Source organism: Echinops telfairi, unplaced genomic scaffold, assembly GCF_000313985.2.
Source record: "Echinops telfairi isolate 266 unplaced genomic scaffold, ASM31398v2 ScPeMD7_2;HRSCAF=8, whole genome shotgun sequence".
Lineage (NCBI taxonomy): Eukaryota > Metazoa > Chordata > Mammalia > Afrosoricida > Tenrecidae > Echinops > Echinops telfairi.
This window is the reverse complement of record NW_022103898.1, coordinates 49,648,458-49,668,940: the sequence shown is the minus strand read 5'-3', so window position 1 is coordinate 49,668,940 and position 20,483 is coordinate 49,648,458. Positions and strand designations below refer to the sequence as shown.

General features: G+C 39.2%; 1 protein-coding gene across 1 annotated transcript in view; it reads left to right on the top strand.

The window, feature by feature from the left end:
- The window catches only part of ACSS3 (acyl-CoA synthetase short chain family member 3), a 187,921-nt gene that overhangs the window by 142,042 nt on the left and 25,396 nt on the right, over nt 1–20,483 (top strand). Inside the window, exon 11 of the mRNA XM_045288656.1 lies at nt 13,398–13,493. Coding sequence (XP_045144591.1) covers nt 13,398–13,493 — 96 coding nt within the window. The remainder of the gene's footprint in view (nt 1–13,397; nt 13,494–20,483) is intronic.

The following is a 20,483-nucleotide window of genomic DNA, read 5'->3' as shown; positions in this document are numbered from 1 at the left end:
TAGACTATACTTATTTTTTTAAGGTTTCTTCCTTCTCTCCCTTCCTGCTGTCTTCTTTCCTGTTCTACTTGCTCTGACATAGGATCGTGCTTTCAAAATGATTGTACCCAAACCGTCTGGCATCCCAAATTTTAATACCATTTAATTCCCAGAAGAGAGTTTTATTTCATTTGCTATCAATTAAAGAGAATGGTTAAAGAGTGCCCTATAATTCTCTACCTTTCTCATGCTGCGACCCTTTAATACAGTTCCTCATGTTGTGTGACCCCCTCAACCATAACATTATTTTCGTTGCTACTTCATAACTATAATTTGGCTACGGTTATGAATCGGGTGACCCCTGTGAAAGGGTTGTTTGACCCCCAAAGGGGTCGCGGCCCACAGGTTGAGAACCGCTGCTCTACACGAAGCCCATTTCCCCCATTCAGGCTTATGTACAATTACATTACTTTCTTATAAATCCTACTCCTAGTGCTTTCTGCCATTTTCTCTTTTTAAAGCAAAAGCCCTTCCTGGGATGAGGTATCACTCAAGTTCCAGACTGGCTTTTATGAGGAGTCTTGCCAGCGGCCACAGGACGAAGTCGGAGGGGCTTCCATCACCGAGATACGGGGTTTAGATACGCGACCGTTTCACGTGAAAACCAGCTAGCTGTGCGTGGAGGAGTGGAAATACGAGGCGTTGTCTAAGGCACCCCTTCTGGGTCCTCCTCTTTCTTTCTGACTCCTGCAATCTCAGACAGTGCGTCTCGTCAGAGTCCATAAACGCACTACGGGGAGTTTTCTCTTTGCCATTCTGTGCTTCTCAATGTCGTCTGCCACGGGAAATTTTCTTCATCTCTGGGGTTCATCAGAAGCTTTATGATCCTTATTATTTCTTCTTACACCCCCCCTTAAAAAAGCCCACAATTTTTTACCACAATGTGCTAGATGCATGCTTTTCTCCCAACTTCCACCTACTTAGATTGTGCCCACTGCAAAATCTGGTGTGCATAACTTAAAATACCTTCGTAGGCTAAGTGTCCCTTCCCAGGGTCCCATAGGTGGTGCTGTGCGGGTGACATGGCAGGGAGGAAAGTGTCATCGTAGTGACTTACCCTCTGATCTCTAGCTGTAATATGCAAGCCATTCTTAAGGTTTGCTGCCAAAGCTCCTAACGCACGCTCCGCTGACTAGACCCATTTCAGGAGAATTATTTCCACAGACACCACATACTACACACCTGGGTGTGTCTTGGTTAACTTTTTATTATTCCTTACTCCTTGGTTTTACTTGATAAGTTCTGAATCGAGAAAATTTGGGCTCCGGTGGTAGGATATCCTCAAAATGCAAACCTGTATTTTCAGCCACTAGACTGGGCCCGACTTTTGAAGGGCACATTTTGGAAATCACAGAGTTGGCTTGAATTGCACAGGCAATGGCTCGCCTCCACGCTGGGATTTCCAGGATGTACTTTGTGCTTCTTTCAAGGAGTGGCATGGGAAGGCTCTCTTAGTCTTATGAAGGGTTAGCCAATGCCGGATGCTTTGTTTTTTTCTGAATTTAATGCCTAAAAAGAAATGTGTCTCTCTCCTTCATTCAGAGAAAATACCTTTTATACAGTTTAGCACAGAAAGTTGTGAGTGAGGAGCAAAGAGCAATGAAGACACGGTGAGAGTGTCATTTCAGCAGTGTGCAGACAGCACGCCTCTGAGAATATCCATCTGGTAAGGGCAGAGAAAAAAGTGCTGACGTCATCTTTGTTGCTTGGCAACGGTATTTTTCCCTCATCTAGAGCAGCTTCATTAGTTTAAAGTAGGTGATTTTTACTGGTAATTTGAGAAGCAGCGACTTAGGCTTTGGTTTGTGAGAGGAATGATCTTTTATAGGGTAAAACAGGCTTAAGGCCCCCATTTTGAATGTAAATAACTGTTTACAAACTGTTAGTCCATTGAAAATGAATGCTGTCAATGAATCAGGCTTTTGTTCTTTTTAGCATTAAGATGAAGAGAGGATATATAATATTCTTTATATATCTATTTCAACTATTATTACTGTACATGAAGATGTTTGGAAAAGTACAATTGCTTTTTTTAGATTTATGCTTATTATGATTTTGGTCTCTTTGATTAGAAACTAAAAAAAATGAGGAAATCAATTAAGAATATAAAGGGGATTTGGATTTCGAAGTCACATCTATTTTAATTCTACTGCCCTTGGCAAGGATTACATTTAATCCACTCAAAAAAACCAAACAAACAAACCAAAAGACAGAGCTATATCGTTTTTATAGATCTTCAAGAGAAGCCTTGTTAATAAACTTTTCTTCCACATAACTTGCTGTCTGAAATTTTTATTGCGCGTCTCACGTAAGTGTCTGCACTGTGGGCCCATTGGTCCCAAAGAGGGGTTTCCAATTCCTCTTCTGCTGTCAGTTGAATTTGGAAAACAGCAGGTGACTGTTCTCCACGGAAAAGCAATGTGGGTATTGAAAAGTGATGCAACCTGGTAGGCCTGGATTTAAATCCTGCCTCAGCCACATCCTCTGTAGCCAGAGGCAAGTCCTTGTTTCCATGTTTATGTGTTTTCCCTTCTACAAAATGAGTAAAATAATAGTTTCTCACATTTCCATAGAAATCTTGAAATAAAAAAGGAATATCTGTGAACAATCCAGCATATCCTGGCCTATTTCCGAAAACAAACAAACAACCAAAAACCCACTGCTACTGAATTGATTCTGACTCATTTAAAACCCCAAAGGACCAAGTAGAACTGCTTTGTAATGTTTCAGAGACCATACGTCATTGTGCGAGTGGTATCATCTTCCTCTGGTCCAGCAGCTGTTAGGTTTGAAGCACCTACCTGCCATTAGCAGCTCAACACATAACCCACTGCACTCCTAGGGTTCTTTTCCAGGATCATACCCCAAACCAAACCAGATTCTCTGCCACCAAATCAGGTGCTACTCACGGTCACCAGGTAGGAAAGCTAGAACTGCCCCATTTGGGTTTCTGAGGCTGCCAATCTTTATGGGAATAGACAACCTCAATAGAACTGCTGTCCTTGTAGTTAGCAGCCCAACACATAACCTGTTAAACACAAAGTCAACACCGGTAAACACTACATAACCATTGTTTTCCTCTACCTTTCCTTTTTACAAGGAAAGGAAAGGAGCTCTCTTAGCAGCCTGTTCAGTAGAGAATCCAGATTCAGGCAAACAGGTCATTAGAAATGAGTTGATACATAAGGGATGGAATCATTTGTTGCTGATTGCCATCGAGTCACAACTTCCAGGGAGCTGATAGAGAACAGAACAAAATACCGACCAGTCCTGGGGCCTCTTCTTTTCCGTGCTATGTTGGGCCTTCCATTGCCGTGACTACATCACTCCAGCTCCTATACAGTCTCCCTCCTCTTCCCTGACCCTCTATTTGACCAAGCATGATGTCATTCCCCAAGCACGGGTTCCTCCTGGTAAAATGCCCAAGGTTCATGAGCTGAAATCTTGTGTCTAAGGGGAATTCGGACTGTACTTCTTCCAAGTTAGATTTGTTCATTCGTCTGGCTGTTCGTGGTAAATTAGATATTCTTCTCCAACACCATAATCTAAAGGCAGCAAGTTTTCGCCCTCTGGATTCATTGACCAATTTTCACGTGCATCAGGAGCAATCAACAACACCATGGCTTAGATCAGGCGCACTTCAGTTCTCAAAGTGACATCTTTACTCTTAAACACGTTTAAAAAGAGGGGAGAGGATAAAAAGGCCAATTGGAAGATAGCATCAAGGTTCTGGTCAAGAAGGTTATGCTTTGTTGTATGATTCTCATCATAACCCTGTAAAATAGTTTTTCCTATCCGATTTTAAGCATAGAGACTGAGGCCCAGAGAGATGAGGTGCCTTACTTCAGGTCATTGTACCTGGCAGGCAGAGAATGGAATGAAGGGGAGGGTGCTCTGAATGCAGGGTTCCTGTGCTCTTCACCTTGGCTTTGGTCTGAGCTCCCATTTTCTCTGCAGCCATCTAGCAAATGAAAACAAGGCCCTCAGACATGGCAGGCAACTTGTAATGTGTTTATCTTTTGTGATTATAGTGGAAGTGGGGTGAGCCCTCAACTGAAAACCCAGACTGAACAAGACTTGGCTGAGTCTTGGTCAAGGGGTTCTTGGGCCCCAGGGGGCCTTTAGATAGCTCTAGGTCTCAGGCCGAAAAGAGAACTGGAAGCCATCAATTCCCTCCCAGCCCCAGAGGACTTTGTTGGGAACTGATGCTGCCACCTCCGATGACTGAGCTTTTCCCCCTAGAAACAGGAAGGCACTGATCACAACATGGGGAGTCCTAGATGGGGCTAGTGGGTGACATGTTTGGCTGCTAACTTGAAAGGGGGCGGATTTCAATCCACCCAGAAGTGCCTTGAAGAAAGGCCTGGTAATCTCTACTTCTGAAAAAACAGCCACTAAAAACCTAATGGTGCACAGTTCTACTCTGATAAACATGGGTGTGTACACTTTGATCATGGCTTTCAGTGGGGTGATGCCTCAACATCCCTAGGTGCCTAACAAATGGAAGTAGGTACCACAGAATTCTACTTCCAGAATAAGACAATTCTTGTCTCCACACATACCCATCTAGCCCCTGCTACCATGACATAGCAGCTGCCAGGTGGCTCTTCCATCAGGGAAGTTGGTGGGCACTAGGAGTGAAGAAGAACTTATGCACTATTTATGCAAACTTGGACTTGCTGATTTTCTAGTATTGTATTATTAGGAGGCTTGTTCATTTCTGCTGATCCAAATGTAGGTGGGAGCGTAGGCGATGTCTATCCTAGAGGCACTGGGGAAATTATCAGTGGAAATCAAATCCTGGTTTCCCATCACCTTCCTCTGATCAATCTTCAGCTTCCCAACTGGGGCCTAGTGGCATTGGGTTTCTTGTCTGTTGCTTCCATTGACGTTGATTAGTGAAACCGATAACATGGAATCCTTGACAACTTCAATCTTCTCTCCATTTATCATGATGTTGCTTATGGGTCTGGTTAAGAAGATTCACATTTTCTTTTCATTCAGGTATCATTCCTAGCAAGGCTAGTCAACATCGATGAGTCCTTCAAGCTTCCTTTGCAGGCAAAGCTGTGTCATCTGCATATTGTGGGTTTTTAACAAGCTTTTCTCCAATTCTCTTCATATAGTCCAGATTCTTGGATTATTTGCTCAACATATAAATTTAATAAGTATGGCAAAACGATAAAACACCGACATGCACATCTTTCCTGATTTGAATCATGCTACCCCCCTCGCATCTAATGCTCTAGTGCTATGTCCAGGATGCAGATTAGGTTTCTGGAGTTTCCATTCTTCACAGTATCGTATAGAAATATTTATGTTCCACACAGTTCAATGTTTTTTCAAAGTCAATGAAACAGAGATAAACCTTTTTTTTCTGGTTTGCTTCGCTGTTAGCCAATATCAGTCTGACATCAACAATAATATCCCTTGTTAATTATCCTTTTTAAAAACTCCAGTCTGAATTTCTTGAAATTCCCTTGTCACTGTCCTATTGCAATTTTTTGGTTGTGACATTGACTATATTGTTAAATAATTTCCCTCTTCTGTTTGATCAGCTTCCTTTGAAATGGGCACCAAATATAACCATAAAAAACAAACTGCTACTGACGTGGTGCCCACACAGGGTCCCTCTAGGGCAGGATGGAACTTCCCTGGTGAGTTTGCAGGTCTGTAAATCACTCCAGGAGTAGAAAGCCCTACCTGCTGGTTTCTAACCGCTGCTTTTGCAGTTAGCAGACCAATTCCAAACCTCTGTACCACCAGGGCTATTTTCTGGAGTCAAGAAAATAATTAAGATTAGCACCTGAATTCTCGTCCTTCTCTTTGGTCCATACACTTTCGTTAGCCACTGGATCTCCTGCAGTTCATTAATTCAGCATTTCTTATCTAATTGCACTGCTCGTTATTCATGGGTTTCCTTATTTGGGATAGATACATAATTTTCATTCAACTTAAACTTTATGGGTGGCATCTACATGTAGGACCAATGGACTGGCTGTTGTGGTTGCTGTCTTGTTAATTGCGACTCCTATCATCCCCTTATATCAAAACTGTGACAGTTTTGAAGCAGATAATGGGGCTTGTCTTCTGAGATGTCTGTGTGAGCTTGAACTGCCAGCCTTCCAGTTAGTAGTTAAGAACTTCACCACTTACGACACCCAGGGGCCTCTAGTGTACTGGTCAAGGAGTAAAATAACATGAGCCTCTCCTGGCTTGATTTAAGGGTCTGTCCCAGGAGCCCTGGTGCTACCCTAGTAGGAGTGTTGGACCACTAGCCACAAGCTTGGTGACTGAAAGCTACCAGCCACTCCTAGGAGAAAACTGTGGCTGCCTGCCCCCCCACGGAAACCATATTTAGGGTCACTACAGGTCTGAATAAACTGGGGCAATGGTTTGTTTTTGTTTGGGGTTTCAGTACAGAAAAGTTAGGTCACTTTGAAGTATTTCAAACTGTAAACGTCCCATCTCGTGAACACCGAGATTGGACTGATTTTCTTTCACTAGTGTACATCATCTCACTGTGTCTGCTTTCTCTGCTGCCACCCATCAAGTTATTTATAGCTCACTGGACAGATTCGGCAGGGGGACATGGTCTCCTTACAAATTGCCCATGTGCCCATCATGATGCTGTGATTAAAATGACTCAGCAGTACTGGGCTGCTGAATTGATTTATTCTTAGAACTTGAGTTCTCAGCGTGGGCCACCGGCTTCTAAATCCATATTGCTTCAATGTAGTGTTTTTAGAAGCACCGTTGGGGCAGGATGGCAGCTGGCCGGGGTAGCGGGTGTTTGCAGGTACAGAACTGGACATGTGAGCCTGCCACCATGTTCGCTGGTCTCCTACGTGTCTCCTTCTCTTCCTGTGTTATCTTGAACGGGGAGTCGAAACCCTGGGAGTGCCCTGGACTTTCCCTGTGTCTGAACAAGCACCAAGACCTTTTGATTCTGAGTATGTGCAAAGAGCCCGAAATCAGAAGATCAGGGGAGTGCACGTTACTCAGCAGAGCACTCTGAGTATAACACAAATTTGATCTCATCTTTCTCGGTCATTCACCCGCCACACATCACCAGCTTGTAAGAGATTTATCACTTGCAGTTCAGTTTGCAACCAAAGAGACTTTTCTCAAGTTCAATTCTGAACATGACACCCCAGCTACAATCCCCAGCCCCTCTCATGTCTCCCCATTGCTTCCAGAATAATAGCCGAATTCCTGAAGTTGGCCAGGAAGACACTTCATGATCAGCCTCTGCTAACCTCTCACTTTTGTCTCCTATCATTTCTCCTAGACCACCTACTGCTCCCAATCTTTGCTCTGCTGAGTAACGTGCACTCCCCTGATCTTCTGATTTCGGGTTCTTTGCACATGCTGATATTTCTTTTTGGTGAATCTTTCTACCCTTAACACTCCCTATGCCAAAAGAAGCGCCTGTCAGGGCGCAGAATATGTTTAATGAACACTCATTAACGAGTGGCCGTCAGGGATTGTTCTTGCTTTAGGAAAGGTTGTAAAAGAGTTTCTGAAGTGGTATATAGTTTTCCTCTTCCCTGAGCTCTCTCTTTTGCCTGCTCTTTGGTTCATTTGGGGATTTCCTTCTATGCCATTGCTATTTAGTTTTTAGCAGCCTTGATCTAATAAGGGAGAACTGGTGCCAAAGGCCATGTAAGAAGTGTGTATTTATTAGTCAGCAAACACTTCCTAAAACAAAATGCCAGGGACTTCACTGTGCTTGGAGACGATGATATAAATGGTCTTTAGGCTTCCAGAAGAAAAGCTTGTTTCAAGGACAGTCCAGGAGAGTGTTTTTATGTAATTATACACACAATTCTTTTTGAGAATTGCACAAAAAATACTATATTATGTAAATGCCAGTTGTTCCAGGTATCTATTACTGTGTAATATACACATTCCTCCAAAACTTCAAGGCTTAAAACAACTATGACTCTGATTCTGAGGACCCAGGGATCAGCCAGAGAAAACTCAGACAGTGTTTCGTGGTGGACAGACTAGTCTGGATAGTCCAAGATGGCACCATTCCCATGCCTGGCAATGGCTCCCAGACTGGACTCAGCTGGGCTCTTCCCTGACATGCCTCTCCAGGGGGCTTTCAGCATGGCAGACTCGTGATAGTTTTAGATCATTCATATCGTAGCTCAAGTATTCCCAATCGAGCACTCCAAGATTCTTAAAGCATCTCTCTGAAAATGGAACTAGCATGTTTTCACTATTTTCAATCAGTGAGAACAGTCAGGAAGCCTGCCAAAATCCAAGGAGAAGGACATTGGATCATCTCTCAATGAGAGGGCTGACAAAGAAATCTCAGCCCTCTCGACTCCGCCACCCGGGAGAATGTCTAATTGTGCATGTAGCCACATGCACAATTCTGCAACATATTTTCCATTTTGCTCACCATTCAGGGAAAAAAAAATTGTGAATGTTTCCTGATGTTCTGGGAGGTACAAGGGTCTCTTACATCAACTAAATGATTATACTATATTTTCTATTTCTCTATGCGTCTCCTTCCACAAAACAAAGCTAGACATAGAACTTATGTGAGGTTCTATTATATACATGAATTACATGTCTATTTTTATGATCCATTCACTTCTTTCCTCAAAAACCCTACAAGGTGTGCAGTACCCTTGAGAGTAAAAACTTGCCCTTAAAATGACCTTGAAGTTGTCTTACCTGCTCTGTCTCTAAACTACCTCTCTGGACCTACTTTCTACTAGTATTCTCCTCATTTACTTTATATCAATCACATGGTTGTCTATTGTCAAATCTTATAGAAATTAACCTACTGAAGACCTTTGTGCTTGTATTTTCCTCCACCTAGATGTGCACTTCCCCCAGATAGCTCATGACCTGTCTCCTCACTTCCTTCAGGTCTTTATGCAATATCACCTTCTCAAGAAAGACTCCTGTCATGTTTCTTTCCATCATGTTTACCGTATCCACTCAAGTATAAGCCGACCTGAATATCAGCCAAGGCACCTAATTTTACCACAAAACCTGCATTAAAAATGTGTTGAAAAACTTGGCTTATACGGGTATATATGTTATTTGTTTGTTTTTCCTTAGTATTTATCACTCTCTTACATTTATTTATTTATAATTTATTGACTGGCTCACTAACTAGCATTGCTATATCTTCAATTCCAGAAGCAGAACCCAGGACACAGTGGCTAAATGAATAATTTTTGGACAAGTGGTTTGTATCACTAGCATATCCATTTGCACTTATAAAGATCTAAAGCAACAGTCACCAAGATTTTTGTTCTTCCGTGAAGACAGAGTTTGGAGAATTTCTCTTCCTTTTCCATATCCTGTTTTCTGTATAAGAACCTCATCTATTTCTTCTTGTTCTATGAAGGAACTCCATTGGCTAGGGAAAATTGTTTACATTTTCTTAGCATTTTTCACCTGTGAAAAAATATTCTTCTATCACCCTAGAGTGCTGTCTTTTGATTAAATGTAATAATATAAAAGAGCACATTCTACACTGTATTTGAAAATAATTTGTGTACTCGCTCCCTGTTTGGTCCTTCAAAGTTAGAAATTTTAAGGAAAATCCATTTAGGTAACAATCCACCAACCCAATGAAGGTCATGTGCTGTGAGGATGCAGTGAGCTTTGCCCTAAGATGGAGTAGCAGGGGGGATAAAAGGGAAGCACCTAGTTTTTAATTCAATGTGAAAATAAAAATACCAAAGTAGCTTACTCTCCACACCATTCAACTTTCTGACATCTTCCTCTTCATTCAGCTTATCTGAAGAAATGACACTGGTGAACTCCTGAATATCTCATGTTTACAAGGTTAACTTCTAAAAGATTTTTTTTCCCTAAACGAAATGTCCAATTCCCTTCTTCAAGGAGAATATTCTATCTTGTTTAATGTTTGCATTTTCCAGTCACAATATGACATCTGGATTTTCTGTCTCCCTAGATCACTGCTAGACAAGTTAATTATAGACTAGACAGTTTGAAGCAGATGTTTTCAGAAGGTCTTTGGAAGGGACTTCGGGAGTCCTTAGAATATCTGTTAAGAACCGTAGCTTCCCTGTGTTTGTTTGGTTTGGTTTTGAGCCACCAGCCTATTCTGCACATGCTCTGGCTTGTGTGTCAAGGTAATCACACAGTCTTGTGTGCATAAATAAGTGAGAACACGTGTGTGTGCTTGCTTTGCATATGAATCCGTCCTTGAGTCACAGTATGTGTGAGTTACAACAAAAGAAAACCACCTTTCCGTAATGAAATATTATGGTCTTCCCCAATCCACCACTGTCCTGCATTCCAGATTATGCTTGGAATCCTAGAAACTGCTATTTTGTCTAAATACATTTTCGATGTGTCATTTTCTAATCTCCTAAATGAATGTCAAAATAAGATAAACAGTACCAATTCATATTATCTACTTAAGTTACTTGAATGCCTGATTCTTTTCTAAGTCCTTAGGCCAATGCTTTTCAAAGTCCTTTCAAAAATCAGTCAAATCAGAGACAAATAAGAATTTTATATTTGACTTACAATCATAAAGCATAACAATGCAGCTGAAGGATGAAATATTAGATACATGTAAACACTATGTAAAGGTGCCTAGGAGCCTCATGAAATGTACTTAATGTTTAATTCCATACGCTGTAAGTTTTGGTAGCATTTTGGTAATTCTTTTTTCTTTACTTAATAATAGACCTATTCTCACCATCATTCGCACTTTCCTTTTCTCGTAATGGTGTAGAAGGACCGACACTGATACCTTTCATGAGCACTTACACGAAGACGGGATTAAGTAGGGTACAGCTGTGGTGTGGTTGGACTTTTAAAAATTGTTGTTGAATGCTTTTTCTATTTTGTTTTAAGAGACACGTGATCGTTATGGGTTAGAGTATGTGCTCACAATATCTGGGGCTGTACGTGCAGTGTTCAGGAATGTAGAGTTTGAACTAAACTGGAGTCTCCTTATTGGTAAACTACACTTGAATGGGGATCGTTTTAGAATAGCAGATACTCTTTAACAGATACGTCCCATCCGAATGGCAGGGCAAACGGCATGATATCCTTTCCCTATGTGCACTAGTGATTTCTGTTTCTATTATCACCTTTTCTTCCTTCTGTCTGTTTTTCTCTAAGCACATCGCTCTACAGCATTGATCTCTGTCATCGCCTCTGCTCTATTTCTTGCATGGGTTTTGAAGAATAGATGAGGTTAGTACCTAGATATTTTAAAACAGGAGAAAGGTGAGAAATATTTACCCTTTAAAAGATATACAATTATTTCCACACTGGTTATGCTGTGGTTGTGTGTGAGTATAGGTTTGTGTGTGTAGTTATTTATCTCTAGCTATCTATCCTTATATATGTGTGTGTATATGTATGTGTGTGTGTGTGCGCATGCGCACATGCAGACGGTAGGTATTGCGTGGCTTTATGTAAATGTATCTTCATCAAATACTTTCTCATTATTTGGATATAGAATGAAAATATTTGAGAATTTCTGGTTACGTATCAGAAATGTCTGTTCCTGTTACTTGCTGGTTATCCTCCATGGTGACCATCTGGCTTAGCCTCTTAATCTCTGGACTGTGATTTAGGAACTGTGCTTTAATGTTCATCAGCCCATCTTCTGTTATTGATGCCAGCTGAGACACTACCCATAAAATGTGAATAATAAAATCATTTCTCTGAAGCTGGAGAGAGTAATAAAGTCTTTCCATCATTCTAAAATATATACATGTATGACAAACTATGTTAGAAATCATGGTGGAAGAAATTAATTCTGAGTACTTAAGACTGTATATATGTTTATTATTATTGGATTACCGTGAGTATAATTAGTTAGGCATTTAATTCTTTGAGGGTGTGTATGTTTACAGAACAGGGGTCATATGAAGTCTTATATGCGCAGACTTTTTACTATAAAGATTCTCCCATCCTCCAAAACACATATGTTTAAAAGATGATGTTCACTCCCAATCTCCAAATGTATACTTATTAAGAATATTTGTTTTTCTCCATTAAAATAATCTCTTGAGACAGTAATGGGATAACTAATTACCTACGGGTGTGGCAGGGAGGTTAGAGGGAAGTGGAGAGCTAACAACAATGAGCACGAGAAAGAAGAAGATTTCCTGGAATTGATTGTGGTGACGATTGTACAATTAATCATAATATTATTGAACTGTTAAATTGTACAATATGTAAATTATATACCAATAAAACTATTTAAACAGTTCCTGCAAAGATAAAATGGAATTTTTCCTTGAACTTCTCGAAGCCCCACCAAGAAGTACGCTCTGCTGTGTACATTGCTTCATGCCTGGTCCACATTATGTTGGAGAAGTACTCATAACGTGTGTAATATTATATATATTACAGCATTACTATTCAACAATGTATGTGTCAAGCCCATTTTTAGTGTGTATTTGAATTGTTTCACGTCTTTGGCTATTATCAATGATGTTACTTTTACTCCTTTTAGTGTCCGAGTGCGCAGATTTGTGTTGGGAGTCAAATTCCTATGTCAATAGAGGGTTCCTATGTTTGTCTCCCCCCCCCAGTTTTTTTAAAGGACTTGGAATACAGGTGTGTAAAGAGTGGTTTATTTATTGTTGTGGAATTTATGAAATTATTGCTATTAAGAACAATCACTCTCAGATAATAACTGATACTACTCTGTTATAACTTGGTATTAAGAAAATTGTTTGGACATATTTTGGTAATCAGTGGAGACACATTGTGGATATATGTTTAATCTTGGTGAAGCAGCCAGAAGAACATAAACATTTTTGTTCTAAATTTTGGGACCAAAGAACACAGAAAATAGTAGATTGATAAACCCTTCAATGCATTAAGCATTAGAATGCAAGATTTCTAAGCAAATGTAAATCTTCAGAAATTAGAATTTTGTATTGTGTTTTTAAATTATTTCCAGTTTAAAATATTTGAGGGCCTTATTCTGGCAAGAAATTACATATAGAAATATTTTGCACACGTTACTTACAATGAGAGGTAAAATAATTTTAAATGAATAAAGAATAAATCTATTTTGTAGTGATCTTAAAGCTTTAGCCTACTGATCTATTATGAATTTTTTTTCTTTAAGACAAATACTACTACATACATTTTTCTAATTTTATAATCTTTATCTATACATATCTGTATATATATGTAGCAAATTACCACGTTGTCACTTCTAAATGACATAGTAACAATTCCATCACTTCTAAGTTATATATTGTTATCATTCATCTGTTTCTAAATTTTGGAACAAACTGGAGTTTGGGCATGGATGCACTAAAGAAAGAATTTTGATTCCAGTTGAATAATTAAATAATCAATGATATTTCTTTTCCCAGAAACTGGATCTCCAATTACAGCTTCATGCATTGGATTAGGTAATTCTAAAACACCTCCGCCAGGGCAGGCAGGAAAATGCGTTCCTGGATACAATGGTAAGAGATGACTTCGGTTCTGGAAAAGACGCAGAGTGAATGTAGTTCAGATATACATGTGTCTAGGGCTAACTTATAGCTTGGAATGTACTAAATGCTTAGTAAGAATTTGTTTGCAGCAATACTTTATACTGCAAATAAAGACATTAAGCTTTGCTATAGTCAACTTGGACAAATGTAAAGTTGTGGAGATGTTTCAGAGCTCTCATAATAGAGAAAAAATATTATTTTAAGGCAATTTTAGGAGAACGTGTATGTAATTAATGCCCATGGGATAGCTAAAAGATGCTTAATACATATATACATTCAGGTAAAGATAAATTCAGGGCTATTTTACCATTTTATAGGTAAGGTAACTAATGTCCATAGAGTATATATAATGTCCATAGAGTAAGGTAACTAATGTCCGTAGAGTATTAGGTCTTGATTGCAATGCAATCATATTCTACATTTGCTTGTTGTGTGTTTCGACTCCAAAGACTGGCCCCTCACCATTACACTTAATTTGGAAGTGATGACAAGTTTTTTGAGTCTTGCTGGCAAAATATAATATGAAGAGGAATGATTTCAAAAGGAAAATTGATCTCATTTATGCTAGCTATATGCTTGAGATATAATATCCTTTCAATATTTGTTTTTAAAATTCATGGTAGAGTAGAAAATCTAACAGTTATATAATGTCCCTTAGGTTTTATTTCCTGGTTCCGTAACTTTTATAAATTAAGTTCTTAAATAGATGTAAATAGGAATAGTGATTTCATGCCACGGTGCTGGTGAGGTGAGGTCAAGGCAGTTCCACTTCACAGCGGAGCCGCGTGTGCACCATTTCCTGGGCCGGCACCATCCGCACCATGCTTACTCTGGTAGAGCTCCCTGTTGCAGCTAGTCCAGCACATCTTCTTCTGAGTGTCTTCCTCTGTTTCACTCCCCTTCTACGTCCTCACGCATGATGCCCTTCTCCAGGGACTGACCCCTCCTAATGATGTGTCCAGAATACAGGACATGAAGTCCTGCCATCCTCACGATGCAGGAGCATTCGGGCTAAATTTCTTCAGGGATTGATTTGTTCATGCTTCTGGCAGTCCATGATTATTCCATATTCTTCGCCAACACCATCGTGCAAAGACATCCATTATTCTTCCTCATTCATCATACAGCTTTTATGTGCATCACGAGGCAATCGAAGATGCCACGGCTTGAGTCAGGGACACCTCAATCATCAGTCTGACACCTTCGTTTTTATTACTTCAAAGAAGTCAATCTCAGCAGACTTGCCCAATGCAATATGTGATTCTATTTTTCTCTGCTGTTTCCATGGGTGACTGTGTATCCAAGTAAAATGCAACCCAAAGCACCTTCCACATTTTCTCTATTTATTGTGATGTTGCTTGTTGATTCCGCTGTGTTTCTTAGTTCTTAACATTGAAGTGTAATCCATACTAAAGTATTTGATTTTCCCCAGTAAGTGCTTCAATTCTCCCTCACTTTACTTACGCAAGTTTGTAGCATCTGCATATCCTCAAGTTGTTCATATGTCTTCCTCCAATTCTGATGTTCCATCATTATTCCTATAGTCACCTCTTTAGAATATTTGCTTAGTATAACATACATATTAAGTAAGGGTGGTAAGTTAAGATAATTCTGAGATACATCTTACCTATTTTCTTAAGCCACACGTTATCCCCTTCAAATGACTATGGCTCGCTCTATATGCACTATTGGTCTGCATAAGCACAATTAAATATTTTGAAATTCCCATTCTTCACAATGACATCTATAATTTAATCCATGCAGTTGAAAGGTTTTTTGTTTGTTTTTTTTTCAGTTGAAAGTTTTTATATAGTTAAAACCCAGGTAAATATCTTTCTGGTATTCTTTACTTTTAGCCAATATTAATTTTGCATGGGCGATGATATCTTTCCACATCTTCTTCTGAATCTAGCTTGATTTTTCTGGCAATTCCCTATCATATAATGCTAAAATGATTGTTGAATACTCTTCTGAAAAATTTTGCTTACCTCTGATATTAGTGATATTTCTTTTTCATTTCCTTACTCTGTCGTCTCATCTTTCTATGGAATGGGCATGTATATAGATAGATTTGTACCAGTTAGTTAACCAGGGAGTTGTCTTCCAAATTTCTTGCCATCGACCAGGGAGTTCTCACAGCATTGAAATTACTTGTTGAAACATTTCGACTGATTTTCATAAAATCCTTCAGCCTTATTATTACCATTCTTGTTATTTTTCAGTAATTTCAGTAAAATTTGAAATTATGTGAATGTCATTAGCATTCAACTATGCAGATCCTCACAAATTATGTTTGACATTGCAAAAAAGAGGGGGGAAGAATTCTAAAACACTTAGTATTGCTCATACAGAATTTGTACATAGACCAGGAGGCCATTATTTGAACAGAGCAAGGCAGTGCTGTGTGGTTTAAAAGAGGACAGCAATGTGTCAGGACAGTATCATTGTACCATATTCATGTAGTCTCTATGCTAAGTCAATACTCTGAGGAACTATACTATCTGAAGAGCACCGAATCTTTTGAGTCAGCCACATATGGAAGCTTGTTAATAAGGCAACATAAGGCAACCTTCTTCTAATCCTGATGCCATAATCTCTTTCCTATAATCCAGTTTCTCTGATTATCTGCTTGGCATGAAGATTGAATAAATATGGTGAGAGGGCACATCCCTGATATAGACCTTTCTGGATTTAAACACATGCAGTATCCCTAGTTCTGTTTACACAACTGCCTCTTCATCTACGTACAGGTTCCGCATGAGCAAAATGAAGTGTTCGGGAATTTCCACTTTTATCAAGGCTTTCTATAGTTGGTTGTGACCCCCATAGTAAAATGCCTTTACTTAGTCAATCAAGCACAAGTAAACATCTTTCTGGTATTATCTGTTTTCAGACAAGATCTATCAGACATTAGCAACGATATCCCTTGTTCCATGGATTCTGAGACAGGATCTCTGGTAGCTCCCTATCAATGTACTTTTGCTGTATGATCTTCAGAAATATTTTATTTTCATGTGATATTAATGACATTGTTCTATAGATAACATGAGCTTTCTGTGGTCACTTTTCTTTGGAGTACCAATATGGCTCTCTTCCAGTGCATTGTTCAAGTAGCAGTCTTCCAAGTTTCCTGACCCAGAGAAGTGAGTGCTTCCCACACCTCGTTAGCTGTCAAACATTTCTATTGGTATTCCACGAATTCCTTGAGCCTTGTTTATGACTGATGTTATGGTTGTCTTCTGGACCCAGAAGATTCACTGGGTAAGGATCTCAGGTCCAGAGGACATGCTCCACACCTGACTCTTGCTGGTCATGAGCTTAGTCCTCCTGCTTCTCAGAGGATGCATTTTATTTGCACAGGATGGCAAATAACATTCACAGGACATCACATTCACAACTCCACACGGGTGAACTCTATCAGTATCTTGCCCCATCTTCGTACCAGACCCATGCAGGAAAAGGTTGGTCAGTGGGAGTTAGAGACTCTGGCTACTAAGAGACACATTAAATACCTCAGTGTTCCTGCAGTCTCTTTCCAAAGATGATGTTATGTGATTGTTGTGGATTCCATCAGGAGAAGTCCACGATTGTTGCCATTTATAATGTTTAAAAATGGTATTTTTTTGGTCTTGCAAAATTCTATCATGCGATCTCCTACTTCATTTCTATCACCAAGACCATATTATCCAACTATTGTTTCTTCCTCTTTGTTTCTAACTTTTGTATTCCAATTGAAAAAATATGAAATACAGCTTGATTGCGTGTTTGATCATTTTTAGACTAAAGACCTTGGTAGAATCCTTCAATTACTTCATCACTAGCTTTAGTGGTTGGTGCATACATTTGAATAATAGTTGTAATAATTGGATTCCCTTGTATGAAGATAGATACTATCCCATCACAAACTATGTTATAATTCAAGATATTCTAGAAATGTCCTTTTTAATGATAAATGCTACATCATTCCTTTTGAATCTGTCGTTCCTGCCATAGTAAACTTATGATTATCTAATATAAAGTTGCTAACATAAGTCCATTTCAGCTCACTGGTATCTAGAATCTTGATCTTGATGTGTTCCATTTTATCTACTACAATTTCTTTATTTCCTTGATTTAACTTCATATATTTCAAGTTCTGATTATTAATTATTTGAAGCTGTTTCTTCTCATTTTGAGTCTGGCCTCAACCGAAAATCCAGGTCTTCAAATCCTTAGTTCTATAGGCTATGCAACACCCACATCATTGCAGTCAACTCTACTTGGAAAAGGCAGCTCTTCCTCAGTCATATTGCGAGTGCCTTGTGCCCTGAGGGATGCATCTTCTATCTCTGACAATATCGTGCTTTTATTCATTAGGCTTGCAGTAGCTGGCCATGTGTTAATGCTATGCATAAGGTTTTCAGTGGTTAATTTCTCACACATGCGTGGCCTTTTCTTTCTCATTGCCTCTACTTAGTCTGGAAGTTCTGTGACACCTGTTTGTTTGAGGTAACTCTGCTGGTATTTGGAATGCCAGTGACACAGCTTCCAGCATCACAACAACCCACATGCTACCAAGGCAACATACAAGCCATCGTACAGGGCATGCTGAGAGACAAGTGCTAGTTTTGCTTATAGACACCACAGATAAAATATTAGAACTCAATTTTAACCAAAGAACCAGTGGCCTTCTGACTAATTTTGTTTGAAAGGTTTATGGTAATTCTGATACAAAATTATAATATTATGTTTTATTGGAGGAAAATATTTTTTAAGGAAAATATCAGCATACTGTAACATGTAATTCCACATCTATTGGTTTGTCACTTTACAAACACTTTTTCCCAAATTTCTAAATACCAGCACTTTGAGAAAGAATTATTTCTAAGTGTTCAGTGTGGATCCAGAAAGGATAACAGAGCATGCTTGACGTCACAGAGCTGGGAAGTCAGTCACTGCACGGGGTCTGGGGACACAAAGCTGAATTAGGCATGACCTCTACCTTTTAAGGAACTTATGATTTAGTGAAAGACAGATCCTATATCTCTAGTATGAAATGTCAAAGTAGAGTTTTTAAAAATAATTTTTGTTCTTGTGGAGAATATATATAAGAAACATAGTAGAGTACATTTCTTAGCCATCTAGAGCTTCAAATGAAAACAACAGTGAGCTATAGCCTTACCCCAGTATCAATAGAAAAATAGTTCAAAACCAGAAAGCAACCAATACTGTTGAGGGTATGGAGGGACTGGAACCTCCATACATTGCTATTGGTTCTGTATAATGTTCCAATTGCTATGGAAATTTGTATGGGAATATATATATACATATACAGCAATATATATGTATATATATTGTGTATATATGCACATATATATATTGCTGTATATGTATATATACACAATATATATATACATATATATTGCTGTATATGTATATATATGTACATATATATACATATATGTACATATATATTGCTGTATATGTATATATACACAATATATATACATATATATTGCTGTATATGTATATATTCAGCAATCCCTCTCAAACTCACTGCCATTGAGTCTTCTCTGACTCTTGGTGACCCTATGGGACAGGCTAGAACTGCCGTCCTGGTTCTGAACTGCTGACTTTGCAGTTAGCAGCCCAACAAGTAAGTCACAATGCCACCAGGGGCTCAGTATGTATGCTTAGGAAATAAGAGCCATGACTTGAATAGATACATGCATACGCACAATCATCCCAGCACTATTCACAATAGTAAACAGACAGAAACAACTTAAATGCCCTGCAGTTGAAGAATGGGTGAATAAACTTTGGTCTAAACACACAGTGGAACACTAGGCAACTTGAAGAATAACAATGAATGTGTGAAACATTTCATAACACGAATAAATCTGGAGCGCTTTTATGCTGAGAGAAATCAGTGAATCACAAAAGGACAAATAATGCATGAGACTGCTATGTAAACAGCCCAGAAAAGCTTTTCACACCCAGAGAAACAGGATTTGCTGTTTCCAGGACTGTTAGGGGATGGGAAGGAGGTCAGTACAGGCCTAGAAAGTAGACACATTTCAACCTGGGTTAACTAACGGGAGTCAGTGTACACTGAGAGTGAGGTGGAAAATGACGGAGGCAGAGGAAAATCCTGAGGTGTTCCCACGAGTGAACGGCCACAGCAGCACACACATCTGGACACTCCTGCACAGTGCGGAGCTAAATCCTTGGATAGATTTATAGGCTGCACAGGTGTGAAAAGGAGAGTGGGCACATATTCATGAAGAAAAAAATAAGAATTAAAAAACATAGGAAGGAAATTTCAGATAGTTTAGGGTGGTTAGTATTAAACTAAGTATAAATTTTCATGGACTTTCTAACGCTCCTCTGTACACCAATCAATGATTTCTACATGTAAAATTAGTGTCGTTGATTATTATATTCTTCAAGATGTGCAACTAGTCTCACCCTCCTCTTACGAATCATTCCTTCTCCGTTAATAGAAAACCACTGCCCATAGTGGTTCCTATTGAATCTCTGAGGGGGTTTCCATCAATTTGATCCACAGAGATAGATGTCCACATAGAGTTTTAGAGCAAAGAGCTCTGGAGATACACAAGATCATTGCTTTCTGGGGAAGGGTGCCACCTTTGTCTGCTTTCTTCATGGCTTCTCTCAGTAGACTTGCCAAGATCAAGTAGTAGAGAGGATTGATTAGAGTTTAGAGAATGATGATCTCTCTTCATATTTAATATGTACTAAGGGTCTTGATCTTAGATACAAGCTGTGGGTCTCCTACATGTTATCGGTTTTTCTCAGTGTAGCATAAAATATTGGGATAATATTTAGGTGGATTAAATCGACTTTTCAGTCGTAAGTGATCATTAAGGCTAAAATCCGAATAAGTGCTTTTAAGGCTTTTTAAATGTTTCCTTTTTATTGCTTGCTGTTTTGTTTCAGGTGTATTTTTTTCCTTTTTTT